Source organism: Megalops cyprinoides, chromosome 2, assembly GCF_013368585.1.
Source record: "Megalops cyprinoides isolate fMegCyp1 chromosome 2, fMegCyp1.pri, whole genome shotgun sequence".
Taxonomy (NCBI): Eukaryota; Metazoa; Chordata; class Actinopteri; order Elopiformes; family Megalopidae; genus Megalops; species Megalops cyprinoides.
The window spans coordinates 56,244,382-56,271,918 of NC_050584.1; the positions used below are offsets into that span (position 1 = coordinate 56,244,382).

The 27,537-nt window shown below is 39.6% G+C and overlaps 1 protein-coding gene across 5 annotated transcripts in view; it reads left to right on the forward strand.

Annotated features, from left to right (window-relative positions):
* The window catches only part of plppr5b (phospholipid phosphatase related 5b), a 54,944-nt gene that overhangs the window by 19,682 nt on the left and 7,725 nt on the right, over nucleotides 1-27,537 (forward strand). For 3 of the 5 annotated variants that reach the window (XM_036521656.1, XM_036521657.1, XM_036521655.1), the window contains exons 3-6: nucleotides 2,304-2,492; nucleotides 17,402-17,534; nucleotides 21,073-21,323; nucleotides 27,288-27,464. In XM_036521656.1, coding sequence (XP_036377549.1) covers nucleotides 2,304-2,492; nucleotides 17,402-17,534; nucleotides 21,073-21,323; nucleotides 27,288-27,464 — 750 coding nt within the window. Of the gene's footprint in view, nucleotides 1-2,043; nucleotides 2,493-17,401; nucleotides 17,535-21,072; nucleotides 21,324-27,287; nucleotides 27,465-27,537 lie in introns of those variants that run through there. The other 2 variants (XM_036521658.1, XM_036521659.1) reach the window with 1 other exon arrangement.

A 27,537-nucleotide genomic window follows, 5' to 3' on the forward strand; every position in this document is an offset into this window, starting at 1 on the left:
AGTCTGTTCGCATAAGATCTATGGCTGCATCGCAACATCATTTTGAATCATTTTCTGAGTGTACACTATACCATTTTGCTTTAGCTGGCTGGTTACATAATATACAACATTCCAACGGCTCGTTTTGGGGTTAAATTACTTCAAATTACTTAACCAAAAAATATTTTCCTTAAAATGGAAAATGGAAACTACTTCAAAGTGCTCTTCTCTGCCACTGTAGGATGATGTCAACTTCAAAAGCTCCCTTTCATTTTACATTATAATAAAGCATTTCGGCAGAAATGAAGGATATTTGATGTCACACGCCAAACGTGAATGGGATGCATATAGCATTTGCTAGACTTTTATGAGCCGACCCACTAAAGGCACTGGAATTTTATTACCTTTTATTCTTTGTTTTATTTTTAATAGGGGGCCAAGCATGAAATGTACTGGACCTCCATTGTCATGAACTTTAAAGTTATGTTTGAGAAGAATATATCAGTATTAGGTCATGGCTAATATTGGTATGGCTGTCATCCTGGATTTTGTGATTAATACAGAAATAACATGGGTTTGTGCCACATGGAATACAAATCTTACAAATCCTCTCTATTGTTGAAAGAAGGTTTCTACATTAAACAATATGTCCACCATGACACAGTCAAATTACCATTTTCTATATTTACTTCTCTTTTTAATTTGAGAAATCTCAAAATCCTAAATAAGGAAGTGTTAACAGATGATACACGTTCATAAGATATTGTGTCTAAGAAAAAAATAACATTACGTCACAAGTGGTGACCAGCATATTGTATTTACGTACTATTTTGAAAAAAAATGTATACTATATACTGCATACTGTATATACTACCATAGCTTCTCCTTTTAGACCAGTCAACTTATTTATGGTGGATGTCCATTTAATTTTGTTGAAACTTTTCTTCATAGGACGTAAGTCACTATCTGACACAAAACTGATGTCACGGGCCACACAGTGAAATTGCTGGTTTTGAAAATAATGGTGTGTGTGCAATTAACTGCAAATTGTTTGAGCTGTTGTAGATACAATTCTGAATTAGTACCTCAGCAAAATGGCAGTGTTAAATTGCATGGCAGGACTGTCAACAATGGTGCTTGCCATCCCTCAAAGTTGGTTACAGATTTAACTGGTTGCAGATTTTGGCTTCCACTTCATTTATTAATTGTGGGCTCATTTTACTCTTTCCCTGCTTAAAACTGATCTGCACAAAAGGGTTATTAAAGCAGTTCTAGGAGAAAAAACAATAACAAAAAGACAAAAAAAACTGAAGACTGCAGTGGGAATGTTTCACTCTGTTGTGACTCAGCCGATTAGATGAGGAAGTGGTGTGATTTACACATAAACTCAAACAGTACATATATTACAAGTGTAACATTGCCCACACATGTTTGCCTCTATAGACTTTTTCCTTCTGTCTATTAATTTATTCTGTTATTTTTTTCTTCCTTTGTTATTCTTCTGCAGATTAAAGGATGTCCAGGTTGTCATCCCTTAGTCATTCCATAACAATATATTCACTGTGTTGTGAAAAAGCTCATTTGTTTTCAGTTTAAACTGTGAATTTCCCCTCAATAAGAATGTTTCCAGGCAATTGTAATTATCAGACTCCAAAGGAGTTCATTAAAATCTGAAGGGATTGAATGACTTTATTATGTATGTTTTATTTTCCACATATAATTTATACTGCTTAAGACAGAAGTCTGACGAGTTCAGATTTCCACTTTTATTGCTTGAATACATCAGACAAGAGATAGGAACGAAGTTAACCCTTGAAATGTGGGGATAAGGGGTTGGGAAGGAGGAGGCGGTGGAGGAGTCGTCTGCAACATAAGATAATCATCAAAAGGCAACTTGATCCAATGAACGATGATGCTGATGGTGGAGGACAACCCCATTGCTCAGACAAGTTGCTGAGAGTCGTTTGCTGAGCACGAATGTTCAGCGAATGAGGTTTAGCGCTGTGTCACTCGTTACTGCTCGAAGCGTGCACTGCCTGCATAAATCTCTCGCAGAGACGCGCAAGCTGTCCCTACCCCTACACGTTCTCCGTGCTTGCTGTGTAGATCGCGCCACTGAGCAGTGCCATGTCAGAGTGCGCTCTTCTCCCAATCATTCAATGCCTTCTAACGAACATTAGATGCAAGAAGAGCGCGGAGCAGGACGGAGTGATGACCAGGTTGCGCTAGGACGAGGAGGAAGGAAGACAGCGGGGTCTTTTCTGATGAAAGTGGATTGTTAAATGTTATTTCCTTTACCATTGACGATCATGCTTTATTTTCAGCTGGTGATAATGGCTGGGACTGTCATGCTGGCGTATTACTTCGAGTACACCGACACTTTCAACGTGCACGTACAAGGATTTTTCTGCTATGACAATTCCTATACGAAGCCCTATCTTGGACCGGAGGAATCGAGCGCTATTCCACCCGCTCTTCTGTATGCGGTGGTCGCCGGAGTCCCCACACTTGTGGTGAGTTTTCCTCTCGCCGTTATTACTGTATGAACTATACAGAGGGATGGATTTTGTAACACTGTGAGCTATTCAGTCAGATAGACCGAAAGACATGGAGCGATATCCGAGTTAAAATTTCAGTAGAGGTTCAACAGTTTATCCTCTAACGCACGATTGCAAATTAACGACGGTAATGTAATCGATTAATTAATAGACAGTGCTTAGCATACCAGGGAATTACAGTACCCACTTTGGCGTTGTTGGAAAAGGATTACAAATATGATATCAAATCGACCATCAACTTGCTGTAGCGTTAGTTAAATGTAAATTGCCACTATATGGAAATGAACATGAAGTGTCAACTTGCACATAATGTTTTTTTCGGCACATTAGCGGTTTTTGGAAGTTTCATGTGTAAGAAGATCCATTCACAGCTGGCAACAGATTTAATCAAATTTTGTTACCTGTATCTTAGATTAGAAATTTTATATTCACATGAGTAACCCTCACACACAAACACCCACAACAGAAATACCAAATGGAGAGTGGGATTAACTACAGTTCAGTTCTTAACTGTAAAAAAATGTTTTTAAGGTGTGTGAGGCACGACATGGCAATTTTATTCATTTCTGAACCCTCCCCTCTGGTTATAGGTAACAGGCTACCCTCTATCACGGAAAGGTTATATGCACACATATAGAGCAGTGCCTATCATTATTGTAGGATAGTGCTGAAGATTTTACGTGCACATTAAACTGATAGCTGCATTTTTAATGAAAAAGAAAAAATGTGCATGATGTCACATACACGTATGCATCTGTGTATACACATGAAATATTCAGGATTAAAGGGTTGTTTTGGAAAGAGATGATTTTCCAGTACTTTTAAGTTTTTAATTGTATTATTTGTAAGATATTCACTCTATGTTAATTATACAGAGAAATATTTTTTTTATCAAATCACATGGACTCCTAACTTTTAAAACAGATTAGACTGTGTATGATTAAACCTTGGAACCCCTATTGTCTTTCTGTGCAAACATACCTCATCTGTAACACCAAGATTCATTGTGATGCACAGTGCAATTGTGTGCTTTGAGCAAATTGGCTGGATTCCCTCACAAGATGTACAGTTTAAAGCATACGGTTACTTACTATCACAATGCTCTGAAAATAGGTGGTGTCACCCTACAATCCAACCTACATAATAGAGCTAAGAATACCACCTCGCTGTCTGTACAAGACACCCACATGCTACAGCCCACGCACTGAGAACTGTCAGGCATTACATATGAAAGTTTTCCCACTATAGTACATGCTGCCACAATTCCTTACATTAGACGTTCCAAGGAAAAGAGGGATATTTAGCAATACATGGTGTGTTGATGACATTTTATAGAATAGAAATTATTATGGATGGGTGTTTGTTGTTGCATCCATCAGAGTCATATTCATATTGCAAACATGAACATAACATATAAGAATGTTTTACAAATGATTAAAATATGTTCATCAAATGTGAGGTGACCGGTTGACATTGACATGGTTATTAATTATTGGCTGCTGGTGCATATATCTTTGTTGAGGGTTAATCGTATGATATTATCAGGTTAATTAAGGGCACTTATGCATCAATATACAGGATGCACTGTGCTAGGACATTGTGTACCTGTTTTAAGAGGTACATTGCATTGAGCATGACATTACATTGAGTAGAATCCAGGAAACATTGTTTGTGTTAGAGAGATAAATTAGATAATCTAAAAAATGAATCAGAAAATTTTAAATTTGTTTACATTAGCCTGTGCATTAATCAATGTCTTTACAAAGGAGATCAATACACCTTTTCAGGCAGTACACCACAGCTGTGTACCCATATGATGTTGAGTTGAACAGCTTTGTGTATAATTATAATGTTAAGCCAACAAACATATGCTTGGGGTGAAATTGCCTTCTTAAAATGTGCAGGTCATGTGCATTTCATCTGCCACTTGCACCTAAAAGGAAATGCTTATCGTGGTTTTGTGGTGTTAATAGGCCCATGCATTTTTAAACAGAATTCTTCTGCACCCTTCCTCTGTTAATGTAGCATCCTCCTTCTGAGTTTGCCATTTCCAATAAACCAGACAGGGCTGACTGCATTAGATTAAGGAGATAATAAATTAAGATCATTCCTTGATATCTTCCTTCCCTTTTTTTCAAGCCACTTTAATGTGTTTCTCTGCAGTGCTTAGGGGGTGATATAATGATTGGTAGTTTTCAGAGACAGTGGGGTGGGGTTAGGGGCTGTAGCTGCACAGAATTTGTGGCTGATAAACAAAAAGATTTACTGAAGATTGTGGAACAATGCATAAAGAGAATGTAAAACCACATGTAAGTTGTTTCATGTGGCAAATCCAATGCTATAGGGCAGAAATGAAGTCTACCACTGAGACTCCATACTCATTTCGGAGACACTCCCCCCTCAGGCTTATTACTCTGTGGAATCAGATTTTGTGCTTTTCTGACAGAAAAAAAGTAAAAATTGTAAGAGTCTCTGTTGACAAAACATCCCTCACTTTTATGTACTGTAGCACAGTTGTTTCTGTTGCAAAACGTAACATACATATTTTGCTGATAAATTGCTGATATTTTGCTTATGCACTCCCAAGTGTAAAAACATTTGGTGTGTGGTTATACAGTCAAAATCTTAAAGTGGGAGTGATCATAGTACTGTGGATTGCTAGACTTTTCCAGCTTTGAGAGGATGCAGCATCATTTGCTCCTTTATGTTCACTGCTATGGTGTGTTCACAGCCTGCTGTTTGCATGCATATTACTGTATTTTTAATTGAGCCTTCCTGATTATGTCACCAGTTCTGCCAATGCAGGTGTCTGGATCCATTGAAAATGAATGGGCAGTGACTGCTTTTGAAATACACAGACAAAATGTCTCAGATAAAACTGGTATTCTTATTCAGGGTTAGGGTTTTAGGTAATTAAAAATAAAATTACTGCTGTCACTAGTTTAAATAAGAGTATTTTTTGATAATCTGCAGAAGGCCCACCATTCGCATCTTAACAAACTACAAACCAAACATTCAGCTACGTGGCTGGTGGTTAGCTTACATTAGGTTAAATTTCTCACCCACATGTCTAGCTAGCTTTAATTATAAAGACAGAACTTTCAGATATCTAGTCACATACAAGGGTGCAATGTGGCATGGCTCATAACCAAAAGGTTGCTGGTTCAGTTCCATTCCATGCTAGGGCACTTCTGTTGTACTCTTGGGTAAGGTACTTAACCCACAATTGCCTCTCTATAGTGTCTAGTATATGTCTAGTTGTATGAATGGATATGATTGTAACCTATGTAAGTCACTCTGGATAAGAGTGTCTTCTAAATGACAATGATGTGCATTTATAATCAAAGCCAGGCAGTGTGCCAGCTAAATTTAAGTAACCAGTCACCTCATCAGCCAGGCAATTGAAATTAAATAGCTAAATGGTATATTACGTAGTCATGATGGTTTAGCATAGAGTCTGAGACAAGAGATGGTTAAAAGGCTTTTAAGCTATTGTTCCTTAGGGTTACACAATCTAGATGGGTGCAGGTACAAATAAAGAGGTGCTGAGCATATTGTGAGTGAAGGGGGTGCTTGCACAGAACAAAGGTGAAAGACCCATGACAATCTTTTGCCAGGTAGTGTAGTCTTATATAACAGGCATTTATAGAGAGAATTTGACACGGAAGGTTGAAAAAAGAGTTGAGGAACATCATGAAGGTCGAAGATGTCTGAGAGATGAGTCAAACAAAAATGTATCGCACTCTTGTTAGAACAGGGAGCTGTGAAGGACCGTGTTCATCTCACATGCAGCCTGCACATCATCCTTTTGTCTTTGCTGAGAGAAATCAATGGATCAAAGCCTGAACAGGCCAGCACATAAACTGGGCTTTACCACATTATGTGGTTCACTCGCTTGAATAGGCTACTATTGATTTGCTGAATCAGTCCTACCATATAAGAGCCTGCCAGACCTGTTATGAAAAGCACCCCTGGCTATGGATACATTTTCATTGTAGTTGTTTGTCTACAGCAAAAAAAAAATGTGTTTCATTACGCCGAAAAACATCATGAATAATATGATTTGAATACTTCATCCAGTGGCATGTAAAGAATGTCTAGACTTGAATAAGATATTTTCTTTTTGCAATTTTAGAAAGCAGAAAGAATGGTACGGTTGCATCGACTCCAAAATTTGGTTTCACCTAAAAGGCTTTAAGTTTGACTGAATCTTTAAGATTCAGAGTCAGCCCTACTTGAATCTTACATGCTGGACGCTGACATTTGCCTTTTCAAAACATATTGGCTGTTATGGTTTGGGTGTTGTCTGCCACAGTAAATTTTTATATGGGAAGAACTGAAAATACAGAAAAAAAGGCAAATGGAAAAATTTCACTTCAGAAGAGAGTGTTCTGAATGAGGTGATATGCACTGTAGTGCAACTCTGAAATATCTCATTGTGGAAAGGACAAACATACGTGAGGGTACTGCACATTCTTATATCTCCGCAATGTTACATTGGACTGATGGCAGTTACAGTTGCAGAGCTGAAGATTTTCAGTGTTAGTCAGACACAGAGAAACACACATGGCAGGTTTTCTGTTTCTAACGATGAGAAATATTCAGAGAAAAAAAAAACTATGCATGGCAAGTGAGAACAGTGGCCAAATCCTCAGTGCTGGATTTGGTATTCAGCCTGAAAATATGGATTTGGTCCCTGGCATAAAGAACTGCTAAGACAGCACCTTCATTTAATTCCCCAAAGTTGTATGTTTCATGGCTGTTGAATTATAATTTGAAAAAGTAGTCATTTTAATTGGACAGTTGATCAATGACCTGTTGACCACAAAAAAGGTATATCAAGAGCACCTGTAACTTAACTGGAATGACCACCTTATTAATCCTCTAGGTTCACAGAGTAGGGTTACAACTGTGGAAGAATACACAGTAATACGCCTCCTATAGGTCATCATTTACAGCTGAATGAGGAAGACTCATGAAAAAAAGGAATTGAAATTGATGGCTCTACAGTCAGAAAATAAACACTGACACCACTGAGCCAATCTAGTGAGATTTATTGTACACACCTTTCACCTTGTCTGCAGCAGCAGCATTCAGGAGAAGACTCAACAAAAAAACCCAATCCTGTACGTGGTACAACTTTTTGTGCTGGTGGTATTGAAAAGATGTCCACCGTGGATATGTCTGTCAAGCTGTTCGTTCTCCTAGAGAAATAGACCTAGATTCCATTCCAGATTGTTCAGCCTGCCTGTTGGTTTAGAGACAGCATGGTCTGTCCAGTGTTTTCGCTTTGGGTTCCGCACAATTGGACGAGATGCAGGGAATGCACAGTTGTTATAAATATGCTGTGGCAGGGGGCCCAGTTTTGCTGGGTCTTGAGTGAAATAAAGATGTCTAATGATAACACCAAACAGCTTATCTGAACAACTTTCAGTGTTGGGTGGTCTCAGCTCCCCTGCCATTATCAAGAATTGCATGCAGTACAAAACCCTGCCCAGCCCAGGGAGAGTAGGGTGTGATTAAGCCTTCGCTGCTTGGGAAAGAGAGGCTATGACCCGGCGCTGTTTGTATGGCATTTACTACTGGTCTTATCACAAATACTCTATTCCCTGCAGTAGCAGAATTTGATAAGGGATTTCCATTTGAGAGTCACACAATTCTTTGCAAAAAAATGTTGACAATGTCTAGGCCTTTGGTGAGTTTGAGCCTGTGAAGAGATCGGCTCTAAAAGCCTAATGTAGCTCTTGACACTTCACTTAAAAGGATAATGGCTGTGCTGATAAAGAATGGACATCCCTCCTGGAGACCAGTGATTCATCATAAATCCTCCCCCCCCCCCCTACTACACTTTGGGAGGCTGCTAAAGTAGCCCTCAGGGGAAGCATTATCTCTTTCTCCTTACATAAAATGAAAGTGTCCGATTTAGGGAACCAGCCGCCGCAAATAGTAAAGTGACCAGACGTCTTACTTTCTCAATTAGAAGTGATTCATAACAAACATCAAGAAGAAGTAGTTGTGTAATAAATGGAGTTTCACTATGTCAAGCCTCAGCAGCAACTTTATGAGCAACTGTCCAATTAACTTTAAAAATAATGAAACTCACATATCTCTGCAATAAGAGTTTGATCAGGGATCATAATTCAAAATCAAAAAAAGCATAAATGAAGAATTTCAATGATTTGTCAGTAATTTACACTCCCAGACATAATCTGATCATTTTGATGTTGTTTTACATTATATCTCTGTATCAAAATTAGCCAGCCAACAAGCCAACCAGTTTTCTAGCTGAACTATTATAAGAACATAAGAACATTATGACGAGAACAAGCCATTCGACCCAACTGAGCTCGACATTACAATCGATAAGATAGATAAGATAACTACTCAACTGAACTCCTTACATATGTCTGACCATTTGTATTCTCTTTGTTTTTAAATGGTACAATGGTACAGCATCTTTACTGATTTTATTATACCTGACTGACAAAATATGGCCAGAAAATTTCCTAAAATAATGTACAAAGATTATTCATTTCGATTAGCATATCGAAGAACTGCGAAACCCTTATAGCAATAGCAACCCTTGATGCCAAATCTTGTTTTTGATAGAGGAAGCTGTTCCTTCCTTTATCCCACCTTAAACCATTATGGAATTGATCAAGCTTCCCTCATGCTTCCCTGAAATCTTATACAGTTCTTCCCCTGTCTCAGTAATTACTCAGTAATCACTGATAGCTACATGACACAACCCATAAATCCCTCGCTCTTCTTACTTCTCTTTATCGTTGCTGTATTCACAGAACCCTTAGGAACCTTAATTTATTACAAAAAATCTTAGGATTCAGCATGCAACACTGAAAACTGTATTTATTGATGATGTTCAGTAATGATGAAATTCCTAATAACATCACTGCATTTTAGTCACAGGTTCATGAAAACTACTACCTATGGTTTTCTGGTTATTATGGTTATTCTGAGACTGTCATGTAACAGAGATTTCACTAGGATGTTGTCGCATCCATTCCAAAAGGTCCCAATTTCAGAATGTTAGGTGTTCAATTTTCCACAAACCCAAACATACTCTATATTTCAGTTTTACTCCATTCCTTTAAACAATGAAAATATCTTGAAAGACTGGGTTGCAGTGAGAAAATTACTCATTTCACTGTTGGGTCAAATTTTCTGTTAAAAGCTTCAGCCCAGTTTGGACCACCTCCCACTGTTTCTGGAGAATGCATAACAACAACATTTTAAATGAGAAATGAAAAAAGTCATCAATATATGAAATATGAAAAAAGTACTATCTGGCAACAATAACCAGAATTGTTTATTTATTATTTTCTTATATCCCAGAAACACAACCTGAAATGGTACTAGTAAAACTTACTGTAGATTGAATGATAATTTAGATCTTACAAAACAACCAAACAAAACTACACAAAACACAGTTTCTTCAAGATTAATATAGCCTGTAATATTAAAAGCTTGTTGGAAAGCTAACACAATTAAGAAATGTACTTCATTCACAGCCACCCTCATTGCCATATGGTGTAACCCTATGTTTCTAATCAACAGTGAAACATTTTAATTTAAATCCTGGAAACAAAGGAGGCATAACTCACTTACACCATCTATTCCAAAACAACTCAATCAGGAGTTTGAAACCTAAACACCATAAATCATTCCAGCAGCCCAGATGTAGATGTCAAGAATTGAGACTTAATTTAAACTTCAGAAATCAATTCCCCGAAATATGCAAAGCTCTCTCCTCTTGGGACACCAGGTAGCATCACCACAAAAAACGGCCAGTAAACATATTCAATCTAATAATCACAGGAAAGATCTGTAGTGCTACCTTCTCAGTGTATCACAATTCAAAGATGCAATTAATCCAGCTCATGACCCTGCTCAGAGAACATCTCACCAAGCACCTTATTGGCAGTGACTCATGGATTCAGGCATCTGTATGCATAGTAGCAGTAACTTCACTAACATATACAAACCCTCTAACCTTACAGCTATGCAATATGGTTGAAACTCATTGATGAGTTATTCCACGACTGGGACTACAGCACTCCAGTTAGTTCCTCCCTCTGCCTATCTGGGCACCTCCCAACACTCAGTCCACCCTCACAATACTCCTTGTTTCTACACCCCTGTACCCCTCTCCCTCTCAGATTCCAGAAAAGCCATAATACTTGCCTGCAAAGACTGAAGTAAATCCATATATCAATGTCTTAAGTTAGAGACATAAAAAAGATACTCTGCTTTGTTAGCTAGTTAACTCAAACGGAGCTGCTCTCTAGCCTTCTTTTTCAGCATAATACACCCTTCTTAAATGCCACACACACACACACACACACACACACACACACACATACACACATCACTATTCTACACCCCCTCTTAAATAATGTGATTATTCCCCATTAAAGTTATTTTATTCTGCCTCCTTAACTACCATTGCTGAATGTTATGGTAGTTTATGGTTATGTATTATCCATTTCATCTCAGATTATTTTTCTTACAATACAAAGTAAGGATATGCGAGTCTAGTAAAAAATTAATTATTGATGGTGGTGACACTCTCAGTCTATCAGCTTGATTTCTATAACTGAATTTGGTTTTCTTTAATTATCAAAAATGTTTTACACATCAGTCTCAGGGAGAACTCAGCATGAATATGAACTCATCAAGCAGGAGAGTGATTTCAAAATAAGTCAATTTTTTTCATTAAATATGAAAAACATTAATATTCCACTTTCGTTTTTGTAATATCATTTATAGTATTTTTAAGGGCATTTCAGTGTCTTTTCCCTGTGGCGATGTGGCTTTGATCATGGATTTTACACTGATTAGTAGACTGGGATGGCGTGTTGCAACTCTCTGTTTCAGTCTGGCCTATTTCTGTAGTTCTGCTGGAGTTTCAGCACCCCGGGGGTTCAGCTGTGGTTAAATCCCTGACCATTCCATTTCATTGGCCATAATTTATTTATGATTATATGCAAATCTCTGTCTTTCTGAACAGCAAGATGATTTGCATTGCAGTCCACACAGTGGTTTAAGGGATACTGAAATATTCGTGTGTGATATGCTAAAAAGTAATTAGAGATACATGCCTAAGAGCTATAAAGTTCCCCCCAATCCCCACACTCAGAGTCGCCCCTCAGAGGTACAAGGGGCAAAGGATTCATATTCAGAGCATATTTTCTATATCTTTTCTACAGTATGTGCATGCATGACAATTTCGCCTGATGTGCACTATGATTAGGCCAGCTTTAGTTTTCAGTTTCAGTGGCTCCCAACGAAATGACCATGTAATTGTCTTCAGGCTGAAGTGATGATCTGTCATGGTAGTACCATTTGTTAGATACAGCGAATAGCCTAAGCACACATCAGTGTGTCTTCAGTCTGGATCAGGCAGCTGTCCTTAATGTTGATCTCTGATGAATTGAAGGAGTCTGTTGGAGCCATTAAGAGTTTTGTTTGAGTTTTGTGCCGTTAATGGCTTCCTTTCACCGCTGTTGATAAGGAGACAGGGGAGATGTGCATTTCCCCCACCGCATAGCATCATGGCATCTCATCAGCGATATGTTGTTTGACATTTGTGGGCCAGGATGGCATGATTGCTATTATCAGCGACTTGTGAGTAATGCTCACTCGTGTTCCTGGCGCTCTGCCTGGCTTTATTCACAGTGTAATGTGAGGGAATATCACGGTACGTCTGCATGGCATAGTGGTACAAGTATTACAGCATAATGATAGAAAGATGGCCTAATCTCATTTTCATGTGCACTCTTTTTTCCCTTCTTCTGTTTGCCAGCATTGTGTCATATCATATTCAATTTGTGTGGAATATGAATGATTGTTTGTATGGTTTAGCGCAAAAAAAAAAATACAGGAAGGAAAAAAAAATTCTGTGCAAAAAGGGAAGATTTATATATTTTTTTACAGAATATCTTTTTACAGAATCTTTCAGAATGCTTGGCATCAGATAGATACAAATACATGCACATACAGACACAGACACAAACACACAGACACACGCATGCATGCATGCACGCACACACACACACACACATGCACACAGACGCATGCAGTCACACACACAGTTTATTTATTCATTAATTTTACACTTATAAAGAAAACATGTTAGGAAAATGTGCTAAATACCTGTAAATTTCAAATATTGATTAAATAATACAGGCATATAAAACAGTTAAGTTCATGAAATAGATAAAGAAATATCACATAAGCAAAACTGAGATTGCTCATGAGGAAAAAAAAAAAAAAAAAACCTAAAAAGTCCTGATCAGCCCTAGTGTGCCAAGCGGACCCATACTGATGAGCCTGGACAGAATAAAACGCCACAAATGTTATCAGCTGAATAATCAGAATTCATCCTGTTATGAAATTGTTCTGCTCAGCTTTGCTTGGTTGGACCATACAGTGTCTGGAATACATACACAGAGCTGCCTTTCAGAGATAGCCATAAAGCACTTACGGCATCAATTTTGGGGTTGGAGTGACCTGTCCCAACATTAAGGGATGTTCCAGCATTGATAATAATAATAAATAAACTGAACACTGCTCCATGGTGAAGTTTTGGTGAGTTTTTTTTTTTTACACAGTCTGCATGCAGAATGCTCTGAGTGGTTGAACTGTTTAAACACCAAAAGGTATGAGCAATGGAAGAGTATAAGAAAATCCTATGTACCATACAGAGGGCCGTTGACAACAATATTGTCAGTTAAACTCACAGAGGCAGTAGCTGTGAGGGGGAAAAGAAGACTGGCTGAGAATGGGGCACTATGACCATGAAACATTTTCTGATGGGACAAATGACAAGCATGCTAATTTAATAATGGATCTGCAGTTAATTATGCAGCCAGTAGCTAGGATAAATCTCAAAACTGAACCGTTTAAAATTAAAAGATTCTTGCTTCCAAACATGTTAGACAGTTACTATCACTAGCCAAGAGAATAAAACAGAAAATTTCGTAAAGACACTTTATATAGCCAGCAACATACATTGAGGTCTAGGGATTGTAGAGTCTGGGAGATGTGCAAATATATACCTTAGGGACACTACATTGTTGATCAAACATGGCATTGGGAGCTCAGTGATGCAGTATTTATATTTTTCCCCAATTAGAGGCTGCTGCACTGAGTGAAGAAAGTGAAATGTAAGTAGGTCTACATGATTTCTACATTGCCACCTTATCATTAGTAATTACATAGTACTTATTAGGACTGTACTCAATTTGTATATTTAATGCCTGAAAACTTAGTGCACATCTTCCAGGTTATCAATCTTGTCAATGAACAAATTGAAATAAAAGAGGTTGGAAATAACCACATGCATGCGACCATTCTTGGCAAAACTGCAGTATGAAGACATCTCATAGGAAATGTGGTGTACATGCAGCATTCTATGGTAAGAGGAAAAGTAACGGTGATGACTGATAATGACTTTCGTTTACGTTTCTTAGCGGCTCCTTTGCTGCTACCCCACATGAGCTCTAGAATGATTCTTCTGTGATGTCACGCCACGTCATAAGGTGTGGTCACACACACACACACACACACACACACACACATACACACACAGAGCGCTTAAGGTCTTAAGGGATAACTTTGGAGTGTAGCCAGGGATGTGACCAGGCACGGGAAATAGGGCAAGACTGCAGAGGACCCAAATCCAAAGGACTGCATCTGGGCTGCTCTTTTAATATTTTCTTCATTTCCAAAGGCTTTTTTTAAAAACTAGTCTGATGTTGCAAATTAATCTCTTTTCAGCTTCAGACATATGGCCTAGATTCAGTAAGGTTCCTTAGCCTATAGGGCACAGCTTATGCAATGAAAGATGGAAATTTTGTGAGCTGTGGTGGGATGTTTTCCTTTGCCCAGATTTCCCGCATTTTTAGACTGTCCTTGCATGACACAAACCCTATGGCCTAAGAAGCCTCAGTGAGTCATGCTACGTGTCTATAAGACGTTTGAATATACTGCAGCCACTCAGGGTGGAAAGACGTGCATATGTGCTTGTTTATTCCACCTGTTGTGCAGGTGTTTTTTATGAGGTGACATTCAACAGTAGCACAGTAACAGTAGCCTATAAATGCCCTTCTGTTGCTAGACATGTGATATGTTGATCATTCAAGCGTTGACTAACTAAATGTACCTGAGACATACTGTATATATATGTATATGTTCATCGTGAGTCTCACGGTGATGACGATGACGTGTTGTGCTGAAGTCATGCAAAGCTGCTTATCTTGCACATCTGACCTGTGTTGATGCTTAGAGGGTGCTTAATGTATACATTTTACAGGAAGCTTAGTACTGCAGGATTTAAATACACCAAGAGATTACATTTGCAGGTCATATCAGGATAGCAAAACCATATAGTTTAAATACAGTTATTTAGTTGTACATTTTGAAGTAACAATTTTAAAGGAGACTTCAGTCAGAATTTCTTTAAATTGCTGTAAAACTTAAGTAAGGGATTTGTTCATTTTTTATGGTATTGTAAGAGGTGAGTAAATAAATCACATGGACATATACAAATAGCTGATTCTTTTTACAGATGCAATACTTGCACAAGTCAGGCATAATTATTTTTGGATTAGTATGTAGCAACTACCAGCAATAAAGTAGGAAGACAAAGCCTCACAAAGTGGTTGCTTAGCGGATGTATCCCAGTTCTTGTCTGCATGGCACAGCAATGCCCCGGACTGTTCCAAATCTTTTCAGAAAAGAAGTTGAACTCCATCCTCACAATGAGTTGAGCTCCTAATGTCAAAAGAGTTGGGGTTTAAATAAATTACACTGTGAATTGTGTGAATATTTTAAGCCTGTCGGTAAAGTTCTGAATGGACTTTACTTGTTCTGACAGGACAGAGAACATCTTCGCTGTTCCTATCTCTGAGGCATTCAGATGCAGGTTATACCCTTGACAAGAAATCCCTTGCGTGTCTAACATGGCACTGCAGTTCACCCTGCAAATACATAATGTAGGTGGTTAGTGCAGTGGCAGTTGGCTTCTCTGTTATTTTCAACACTTAATAATCTTCATTTTCCAATTACACCTGGAAGTTACAAACTGTCTGTCAACATTTTCCGTAATGGTGACTGGAAATTCTGTCCACCTCGGCTTTACTGCTCTTGTCGTTGAGCGTAGACGAAGAGCATATCTTAGAAATAAAATGTTTGCACATAGATTTATCAATTTTTTCAATTTCAGTGCAGTATCAATGTCTCTTTGATCTATTGCAAATTGGCAAGCTTGTAAAGACAGTAACTGAAATAAATGCTGTGAAAAGGACAACAGAGCGTATATAGCGAGCTATTCAGTCGTTTTCCATAAAGAGAAGTAATATGGTGCAAAGTAACAGAGTAGTCCTTCACAAAACGGGTCTGTTAAAGATTTATAGACCCAGGTAGATTTTATAAATGAATTCAAAATGGATAGCAGGTAACTGAAACATAGCTGGTTGAAAACCTTTATAGACATGGCCTTCTATTAATGAATGAAGACAAACACCAGAGAATATAAACAGACAAGTGTTAACCATGCAAGCACAAAATGGGCACATTGTGTGACACTGCTTTAACCAGTGGTCAATGTCAAATTTCAGGTGATATATCTGTCAAAGCCTACAGCAGATTGAGCTATCAGAGTGTTACTTTGTGATGTCCATTAAAGTCCTGTGAAGGGACATTTGGCCTTGCTGAGGGAGAATGGCTGCTAACATCCTCATCGGTTCTAATGTTGTCTGTCTGGCCCCTTCTCTATGGGAAGATTAAAATACTTCTTTTGTTATACCTTATCAGTCCATGGTAATTGCTTTACATCTTTTTGATCCTAGATCATGGTGAAGAGCAAATCTCTAACCTCCCACCAATACTAAGCACCCAGAGAGAGAGAATGAAATCACCTCAGTTGTGTTGAGAGCCTGCTCCCTGAATGTGTGTTTCATGTCAGTGCGCATTGCTGTGATATTTTAAATCAGTTACATTTCATTTCCAACAGTGGCAGTGTGAGGGAAGCGCTGTACTTTCCTGTTGACTCCAGGTGCACCCCCAGTCTTGGCTTGGTGCCACAATGTAGATGATCCTCTTAAAACACTCATTAAAAGCCAAAGTGACTTTTAGGGCTTTCGTTTTGGTTGATAAGCATGGATATTTGAGCATGTTAAATGCCTTGCTTTGCTGAGGGGTTATTCAGGTTCTATTTTAATCAGTCGAATTTGCATTAAGATAACTTATATGCTGTGCACTCGTTCAGCTGGATGCATAGTTTCATGAGTTGTGTTGTGATGTGAGAACGTCTTTTTTATCTGTCTCCAGTGTGTTGTAACCGAGATTTTGATTATATCTCCTTACCAGTGATTTTAAATGTTTACAACAAAAGATATGCTCAGACAAAAAAAAGACACTAATTCAAATATACATAACAATTTTGTATTCTGATCCTTATGTACAGAATGTTCAGGACAATTGAAACAAAGCTAGAAAACTGTCTGAGCCACATCGTCATTCTCCGTTTGAAAGGAGAAGATTTGTGATTAAAATGTTGTCATGGTCCTGTTATCTTTGCCTCTGCACATTTAACAGAACCAGCTGGCACCTGTATCTTGCCTCAATAATATCAGCTGACTGAATACTCTAGGGAGATGCTTTTTTCAAACCTGTTGATTCGCAATCAAACTGGCTCACAGATTGAGAAGGATTTTTTTGGTATTTCAAAACATGGCCTCTCTGTGATAAAGAATCCCTTTCCCTTGTATAATATGATTGCTCTGTGATTATTTTAAAGCAATTATAACAATTTTGCCTTTGTGTGTCTTCTTGTTTTTTAGATAACTCTTACAGAGTCTGTCCTGTTTCTGCTGCAATACACCTCTAAAGATCTAGATAGCCGTGAGAAGACCATTGTCACTGGAGACTGCTGTTACCTCAACCCTCTTGTACGCAGGACTTTCCGTTTTTTGGGTATGTTGCTCAGGCTTTGCAATTTTCGTAATCGTTTTGTTATTGCCTTTATGCCTGTTATTTCCCTTATTTTCACCCTAAAACTGGAATCACTAAGCACACCACACAGCAACATCCCCTTGCAAGGGTGATGAAGCATCACAAATGCCACCCTCAACCCTTGCCTGCAGCCAGTGGCCCACAGTACACCGCAGCAGAGCAAACACCAAACAAGCAGGCACTGATAGGTCCTTCTATGCTGAAGTCATCTGAGAAACTTGCAGGAGACTAAGGAGCTGCTACACAGTGCTCATGAGGGCTGGGACAAGAGAATCCATTCCAGTAAACCCACCATACAAAGTGTGTTGTGTTGCACCACTGTGGGTTCCTGCCATTGCCGGTGAATAAAACAGCTCAGCCTTGAACTTGCAAAGAGATGGGCTTTAGGGCCTTTATTGACTGAACCACCCAGGAGCCCCTTTCATTTGTATACTTTTTAAAGTAGTTGAAATCCGGTCCTTTTTCTGTGACACATAGACAGACTCCTTCTCCAAGTAGTCAAAGGGCAGTTTGTTGGACACCACTGCCCCATGTTTTCCTGTCTGTCACACCTCCTCCGTCAGCAGTAAAATTAGAAACACCTGACCTTGGAATTGGCAGGCTTTGAGTGAGGGGAGACGGATGTAGTCCTCGCCTCCTTAAGTGCCTTTATCAGATAAGGAAGCAGAACTGAAGAGGATTATTACTGCGATCCTTGAAGAAGATCCTACAGAGACTCCAATTAAAATCTGCATTTACACATCCACAACAGAGGCTCAGTCTGTGTGTGCTTCACTATTAATTTTCACTTCACCACATATTTTCTCTCATATCGTGTCAAATGTGTTCATGGAGGTTATTTTTGTATTCCTTTTCACATAGTACCGTGACGTTATTCATTTTCTCTCTGCACACATGTCACCCTGTCATTCACACATTATATGAATTTTTTGCATCTACAGTCTCACCTACACCTATTGTGACACGTTGTGCTCTGTGCCTGTGTATCACCTGGCCGTGGGTCTGTAGAAGGGTGCGCTAACAGGCTGTGCACCTTCAGGAGTCCCTCGGGTGTCAACTGTTGTGTCTATAAGAGCAGAGGATCTCTTTGGGAGGGATCAGAGGGTATTAGCGAGTGGTTTTAGACAGGGGGATCAGATGAAGGCACCGCCTTGTAATTCTTACCTGCAGCGCAGCACTAACGTGATCATCTCGTTTGTAAAATACACTCATTTCAGAGCGGAGAACTGTCCCCATACTTAGGAAAATGAAGACCTCAATTATTGATGTATCATGCAACATTTTTTTTAACTTGAGTTCACTCAACCAGAGACACTGACCTGCTGTAATTACCCTTCTAGAGTACCATAGTGTAAGCTGTCTTTTATCTAAGATATGTAAGCTATCTACCCTGTGAGCAATCTTTATTGCTTTTTCACGTCGGCCTTCAGACACAAATCACGTAGTATAACGTTGGCAATTCAGAGGGATGGCTTTTTATTTCATTCCCAAGAGAATCAGTGGCACAGCATCAAATGGAACCAGCTGCTTTTGGCCCGAGGGTCTTTGGCTATTTTCCGTATTACTCCCTCAATTTTGGGAAGTTTTAATTTAGAATTAACAGTGTGTCAAGTTACGTTCATGCTTAATTCATTGAGGTTCCTCTTGTTTTAAAGAATTTTCTTTGTTCCCCATCTTTTAATAATCTCTGATTTAAAGGATTTCCTTGTTAAAATGAACCATCAAATGGCACGCATATGAAAATGGTGCAAAAATGAAGGTTTCTGAAGATGACAGCGACTCCAGGGAGGCTGTGGTGTTGTCACAGGTTTCTTCACAGTTCCAGACAGCACCTAGAAAAAAAATGAAAAAAATGCAATACGGTCAAGAATATCTCAATAATTCTTGTTGTAAAACCACATTTATTTATCTACCCCAACATGGAAGTCCATTCTGGATTTCCACTTTGTTGAGTTTTTTGTGTTTCCTTCAACATTGGATTTACCATGGACTTTAGTTGAATTACATTGTAGATTACTTTTCTCCTTTGTTAATGGCCAACTGGTGTTACAGAATGTGTGTCCCGCAGTTAATCTGACAACAGATCCAGGTGCATCCTACAGTACTAAAGCTGTAAAACAGCTCATGTGGTGACTGTTGATGGCGGTGGGGAACTCTAGCAGCAAGCTATGCCCCTCGGTGTGGTGCATCTGACTCCAATCATCATCAAAGTTATCAAGGCAGCACAGCTGGCTACACCAAAGGTGTTCAAATGACAGTAAATGTGCTTAATGTGACTCAAAGAAATGACCTTTGAAGTTTTTTGAAGCAAGCAAATTGAATTAAGTTCATCAGCCTATTAAGACAAGATTTCCCTTGCAGTTGTGCCAGAGGGGTATTTAAGTTTGCCTTTAAAAAAAGGACGAGCACAGCAACAGAATTCCTACGAACGATTTCACTTTATTTTGTGAAACGGGGAAAAGAAAAAAAAAATGTCATGATTATGTGTTCGGAATGGTTTTGCCATTTGTTTACAGAGTGACTCATTGTGGACACAATGCACTTGACAGCAGGAATGGGAACAGTGAAAATTGGTCCACACTTTAGTCCTCTTTGTAACAAAAAAAAAAGCAAAGACTGAAATGTGACATTTTTGCATCAGTACTGAAAAGAAAAATGATGCTTTCAGCAGCGATGGTGAGGTACTCTTTAGTGGATGAATCCCAGCTGAAAGAATATGTAAGCAAAGTGGCTGTGCTACACTACAGGGTACATATGTGACGGTTTGAAAAGCGTCCATCAGTGCAGTTGCAAAACAATGAGCCATCAATAGCTCTAAGGGTTCACTGTAATGATTAATGCCTTACGGATGCTGATATGTGGAGGTAGCTTAACAAGGCCTTCATGTTTAACGCACGAACAATGAGGGGAATCCCTTACTTTCACTTTAACCATTATGGGCAGAATAGCTCCAAGGTCTTATTTTATGACTCATTACATTAGTATCCCAAGTGGTAAGGATGCATTTTCAATGGATGCCTAGGAAGGCAGTCTTTCTTTCTTCATGTTTTATATGTATAGTCTTTCTCTTGCACTGTAGCTGTCTATCACAACTGTGAATTAGCCATTGCTGTCAGGAGAATGACAGTGCATCCTTTATCCACGGTCATACCCATACGATTTATCACACCCTCATCTGGACTTGTTAGCAATGTTATCTGATGACAGGCCTGACTCTGTGGAACTCTCAGTGTCCCCTAAAGGCAGCCAGATGGTCTGTAGACCGATGTTTGCAGGACTCTATGTACTTGTATGAATTTTAAGTTAAACACGTTCTCATTTTGCGGGGGGCTTGGACCATCTGATATTATGAGCAGAGCTGCAGTTGTGCGAAACTAATGTGCAAGCTGCTCTTGCCAACAGAACCCACCTGGGCGCTGTGTGGAAATGCGTAGCGGTCGTGTAGAACACGTCTCTGCTTACTGAGTCTCTCTCTCCCTCTCTCTTCTTCTCTCTGCAGGTGTGTACACATTCGGCCTGTTTACCACGGATATCTTTGTGAATGCGGGCCAGGTGGTGACGGGGAATCTCGCCCCTCACTTCCTCACGGTGTGTAAGCCCAATTACACGGCCCTGGGCTGCCAGCAGGCCCTGCGTTTCATCAGCCACCAGGAAGCCTGCACCGGCAACGAGGAGGACATCCTGCGTGCGCGCAAAACCTTCCCCTCCAAAGAGGCAGCGCTGAGCGTCTACGCCGCGCTCTATCTGGCGGTGAGTGCACCAGCGGTGTGGTGTGGCGGTGCGGAGTAAGGCTTGCAACCCAGAGGTTGCTGGTTCAATAACCATGTAGGCCACCGCTGTTGTACCCTTGGGCAAGTTACCTAGGCAAAACTGTCTCAGTAAACATCTAGCTGTATAAATTGATCACACAAACGTATGAGTTATGTGAGATTCTCTGGATGAGTGTCTGCTAAGCAAGCGAAATAGCCACTTGCAGCACTACCCCCCAGCTGTTCTGTAATACCTACACTTGATCAACAAGGTACAACAGTGAAATTAGCTCACACACTTCAGTGTCAAGCAAGAATCTTTGGTGATTTTCCATCTATTGTCATGTTCAGGGGCCTCTTACTCAGTATTCCCACTGGTTGTGTTTTTGTTTGAAGAAGTTCAGAAGTGTTTGGCTGTTGCTCTGCCAGTCATGATTAGTTATGGAGCATTACTCTCCTCTGATACAAGCCAGTGGTCTCTTGTCTTGTGTGTTTTCCATGGGAAAGTTTGGTGTTGTTTTATCTTCATAGAAATCTATTCATTTATTCTGACAGCTATGCACGACAAGCTTAACTTTGTATTCCCAAGTTTCAAAGCAATTTGGATTCTGTATTTCCATCCAATTTTACACTCAGCGAAAGTGACATCACTCTCAACTGCATTTGAAATGCAGATACGTGGCCTCAGCTGGATACCGTGCATTCTTTAAGGCGGTTGGTGTAAACACAATTTCAAAATGGGAAGATGCATTCAGATGAGTTGTTAGCGTTTGGGTAGCGTATGAAATAATGCCAACTGATTTATAGTGCAGGCTTATCTTGGGCCTTTTCAATTTAGGTACGAAGGGTGTTTTGGGGAAAAAAATGGCGGCTGGATATGAACGTTAAAATGTAGGTTAATATTCAAATGAAAACTCTGAGCTCAAAAGGAGAGTAAACACATTATTTTATTTTAAAGATTATCCTGCTGATTCCTTCCCAGTCTGAAAAGCCAGCTAGTTGAATTTTTTTTGAAGAGATGACGACAGTACAGGACTTAAAGACTGAATCTTTGAATAATCTCACTGCCAGCAGTGGCCTCACAAATGGTTTATTTATTTGTGCGCATTGCAGATCCACATATCCATGATGACTTACAATGCTCACCATTCCTCATATCTATGTAACACAAATATGCATGATTTTCACTGGAGTATGTGACGTCATATTGGCACTGTCACATACAGTAGTGGTTAGGGACCCTTTGAAACCTATGAAAAAAAAATGAATGTTTGAATCCTGTGACAAGTGCGACTGTATGCTTAAAAAATTTGATTGTTGGAAAAAATGGCTTTCCAGAATATATTATTCAATGACTATCATCTGAAGTTTGTCTTATTTTTATTTTCAGTTCAGTTGTGTAATATTAGAAAAAAACGTACCCTCATTCAATGTTATTCTGCAGTGAAAGGCTAGAGGATGAAGTCTGGTTGCATTATTTCCAAAGGAATTCTGACATCCTAAAAACTTAGTGTAAACAAAAAGGAATTGGTCTGGTTTTGTTTGCCGTGTCAGTGACTCAGGTTGTACATCTACGACTTCTTTCCCAGCAGCTATAATTGCATGGACTATTTAGCCATGAACTAAGAAGATCAAATCTTATGTAGGTCAGTGTGGCTATGCATTGTTCTCAGATGGTCTTTGCCCAGCTACAAATGAATGATTACGATTTTTTTTTTTTGTAAGTTTATTATTATTGTAGTTATCATTACAGCATATTAGTAGTAAGCCGATTTTGAGATCAAAAGCTTGACTGTGGGGAGAAGCTTGGAGTGTTGGAGTCCATTCAGTAGGAAACTCATATAGACATTTTGCCTACTGGGAAACTCATCCGCACATGCCTGTATAGAATGTGCCGGTAGAACAAATTTTGGTTTAGGAGACTAACTTGGATGAAGTAAGACTGTGTACATAGAGTGTACCGCTAAAGAAAGCTGTTTGTCCAGGATATTGCACCTGTGACTTTGATCCGAATCCATCATATCCCAACATCAAAGTAATTGAGGTAACACAGCCAGCCATATTGTAAATTCCAAGGACAGTCAAAGAAGTCTCCACAAAGACATGACATTTTAAGTTTTTTTTTTTTTGAACAAAAGAAAAGAAGAATGAAACTGCCCTGCCAAGCAATGATATTTATAATGCCATATAACTTTGAAAAAGATGTGTGGTGTTTCATTACATTACATTATTGTCAATTAGCAGAATCTCTTATTCAGAGTGATTTTTATGGTGCATCTTATGAAGTGGCATGAAATGTTGAACAAACAGGACACCACTTAGGGCAGCATCAGTGTCAAATATAGTGCTGAGATTGCAAGTGTGTGCTTTGATTGATATGTAAATGCAAAGCAATGTACACAGCCTAAGAACTATATGATTCCAAATACAATGCTAACACATGCCCTGAGGTAAAGCTCCTCATATATAATTACATAAAACCATGAAGTTCACTTCCATATATATATATATAATTACATGTAAGAGGGACAAAAGATCATGCTTTGGCAGAAGGGCTGAAGTGTAGCCTAGAGAGGTGGGTCTTCAGTTGGTGAAGAAAGATAGCCGATGTCTCAGCTGTTCTGACTGTAACAGGAAGCCCGTTCCACCACATAGGGGCTGAGACAGACATTGGACGTGACCGGAATGTGAGGTTAAGAGGGGGTGGAGAGGGAGGGGTGTCCTGAAGAAGCTGAGCACAGGGTTCTGGCCAATGTGTAGGGTCGGATGATCGATTGAAGATAAGAAGGAGCCATTCCCCTCACCCCTTGGTAGGCTAAGACTAGCGTTTTGAAGCAGATACGAGTGTCACTGGTAGCCACTCAAGAGAAATTGGGGAGGGTGAGGTGTGAGATTTTGGGGACAATGTGGACCAAACTAGCAGCAGTGTTCTGAATAAGTTTCAGGAATTTGATATCACATGCATGGAGGGCAGTGAGCAGGGAGTTGCAATAGTCTAGGTGGGAGAGAACAAAGGCTTGGAGCATGAGTTGGGTTGAATAGGTGGTGTGGTCCTATTGACTTAGGCTTTGCGGTCTGTGTATGTCAGATCACTGTCAAGTATCATTCTGAGGGTCTTGACAGTTTGAGAAGCTGAGACTGTGGCATTTTCTAGATTGAATAGAGAAAAATAGGTTTTTTAATGGAGAAGACCTGGTTGGAATTTACATCAGCTTGTCTTGGCCAAATTGAGTCTCAGAGGATGGTTAGGCATACAGAGTGAGCTGGCCAAGCTGAAATACATGATGAAAACTTGGTAGCAGGTGGAGAAAATAAGAGGAACGGTTGGGTGCCATCAGCATAATAGTGATATGAGAAGCCATGGGAAGAAGAGTCATATGTAAAATCTAAACTTTTTTCATATGTTTCTTTTTAGATAGAATTTGCCTATGTGTTGTCTTCCTTAAAGCTCTGTTCCAGACAAGGGAGATTGAACTCCCAGGTACACCGTAATTCCTCCTCGGCTCATTGTTCTGGCTGAGTGCACGCACTTTATCGATGCATGTACTTCATAAGGGCATTTGTATTGCACTGTAAAAAGAAAATGTCTTATACATCTCAAAGAACAGGTTTATGGTCCGTCACAACCATTTAATTGACCAGCGTTTGAATGGGAGCAGGAAAACCAGCCACATTTGTCTTAGTGACAAATGGAGTGAATGGAAACTGAACAGAGATTTTGAGTTCATGTCAAAGGTTACAAACATTGTACCAATCCGAGAGGAACTTGAGCAGATGCAAAGTCTTTGGTCTGCTGGACATTTCTTGCCACAGTTTTGTCATGTGCAAACAGTGTCTGTGAGAAATTTTGTACAACACACAATGAGTATATACAGGAAATTAAATCTATGAAAGTGCTTTCACCTTTGCAGCATCAGTAGGTCCCCTCAGTCCATTTGGCTGAATGGATTCGCGCAATCGGCAGTTCAGAATAAGTAATACCAAGAAAAGCTGAAGTCCAGCTTTGCCAGGGGAGGATGTGAGCAGGCTCCTGACACAGTATCAGCAGCTTTTTGGCAGCTGTGAGTCTAACCATTTTCGCTTCATCTCGCAAATGCAGGTCAAGAGTGACATCCTCATTTAGCAGTATTATTAGAGGAGAATGGCAATGGGTTTGGATCACGATCAGGTGCAGAAATGAGGAGAGGAAACTTAGTTCCAAAAGCCATCCACAATCCAGACACTCAGGTATGACCAAAGTACCCAGAGAACCCAGTGTACATAGGGAGGTGGGAACCAATCAGATTCGAAACTGTCTAAAATGGTTCCGATATACTCAATAAAGAAATTCAGGTGAATGACTTGATGATTTGGGTTCTTGCTTGCATTATGTTATGCTAAAAATATATCATGACAGCTAGTCATGTCTAATGTTCCAAGGCCCCAGTCCCAAGGCAGTACCTCTCATGAGGTTCTTTTGGAGTTTTTCAGTAAAACTGATGTTTTAGATCGCTGGCCCACATCATCAAGCTGAGTGAAAATATCACACCTAGGGAGTTGTGCCCTGTGGGGAAGGTGAAGAGACTGCAATAAATTCACTGTATTCCAGAAAACAAAGCTTCAGTCTTTGAATATACACAGTATATATACATTGTCTCAACAGTATCATATATATAGGGGTTTGATTTGCAATAAGGTTTAATTTTGCTTGTAAAAGATGCTACAGCATTCTGTTCTTTAAATGTTTGTTTTTTTCAGGCATTTGTCCTCTTAGAAATACTGGGTAGTATGCATCTGGTGTTTGATACGCTGACCAACAACAAAACATTAATGTTTTATGTGTTTATTTTGTTGTTGGTCAAATTTTGTACAAATGTACAATGGTATAAGATGCTAAAATGCAAAATCAAGGTCTTGAGCACATAGCTGCTGATTAACTATGCACAGACTGTGTCTCCATGGCTAAATCATAACAAGCACATTTTGTAACATCCTGGCTTTATTAAAAAAAACTAAAAACATAGTGGTTAAGGAGCAGAACTCAAAACCGAAAAGTTGCTTGTTCGATTCCCCATGGGGGCACTGCTGCTGTACCCTTGTGCAAGTTATTTAACCCACAATTGCCTCAGTAAATATCCAGCTGCATAAATGGATATCATTGTAAAAATCTGTAAATGATGTAAGTCACTCTGGATAAGAGTGTCTGCTAAATGCCAGTAATGTAATGTAATGATCATATGGCTACCATGATTTCAAAGGCACATCTGTTTGATTGCTCCTCTAAGTCCTAAGTCTTCTATATTCATATGCAGTACATGTGTACTCATGCAGGTTTTGAGAGTTGATGAGAATTCTGTAGTAGAAGACAAGGGGATAATATGATTTTTTGGTTAACTTTATTTATATGGTGTCTCTGCATTAAGACAGAGCTGATCACCATGGAAGTGTACTGTATTGAATTTGGCCGTATTACTTCTATGAATTCTGTTTAATTTTTTTTTCTTTCTGTGGGGAAAAAAAAAAACTCCTGGGTTTAATTACTTACTCGCCTGAAAATACACAGAGGGCCCATTGCAGTTTTTGGTAATTATGTCTCTTTTCAGGATAAATAATTTCAACATGAACAGGCTAGAGAAAAGGCAGAGCGCAGAGATGCTTGGAGAACTCTTCAGTCCTGCCTCTCTGTAACCCAGCTGGCAGGTGGACATCTTCTGCTGGAGGCACTTCATCTCTATTTTATTCCGCCTTCCCGATTTAGCTGAGAGTCATCGGCAGCTGCACGTTCCCCCTCGGCCCCCCGCGGCCTGGCACAGACAGAGGGGGCAGGGAGGGCACAGGCAGTCAGACAACAAGCTCTTGCTCGACATGCTCTGGCCCCGCGTATCATACGGATACTCATCCGTGCATCTGAATAGGAGCTTCGCCGGTACAGATTTACTGGCGATAATGACAGAGTGCACGTGTTGTCTTCTGATTGTCCCCGCAGATGTACATCACCTGCACGGTGAAAGCCAAAGGAACCAGGCTAGCGAAGCCTGTGCTGTCCCTGGGCCTCATGTGCCTGGCCTTCCTCACCGGGATTAACAGGGTGGCAGAGTACCGCAACCACTGGTCTGACGTCATTGCGGGGTTCATCATAGGAGTAGCTATAGCTACATTCCTGGTAAGAACTAATTGTTATTCATTTCTTACATATTCTTGTGTCTGTTTATTCATTTTTTTGGGTGGGGGGGGCA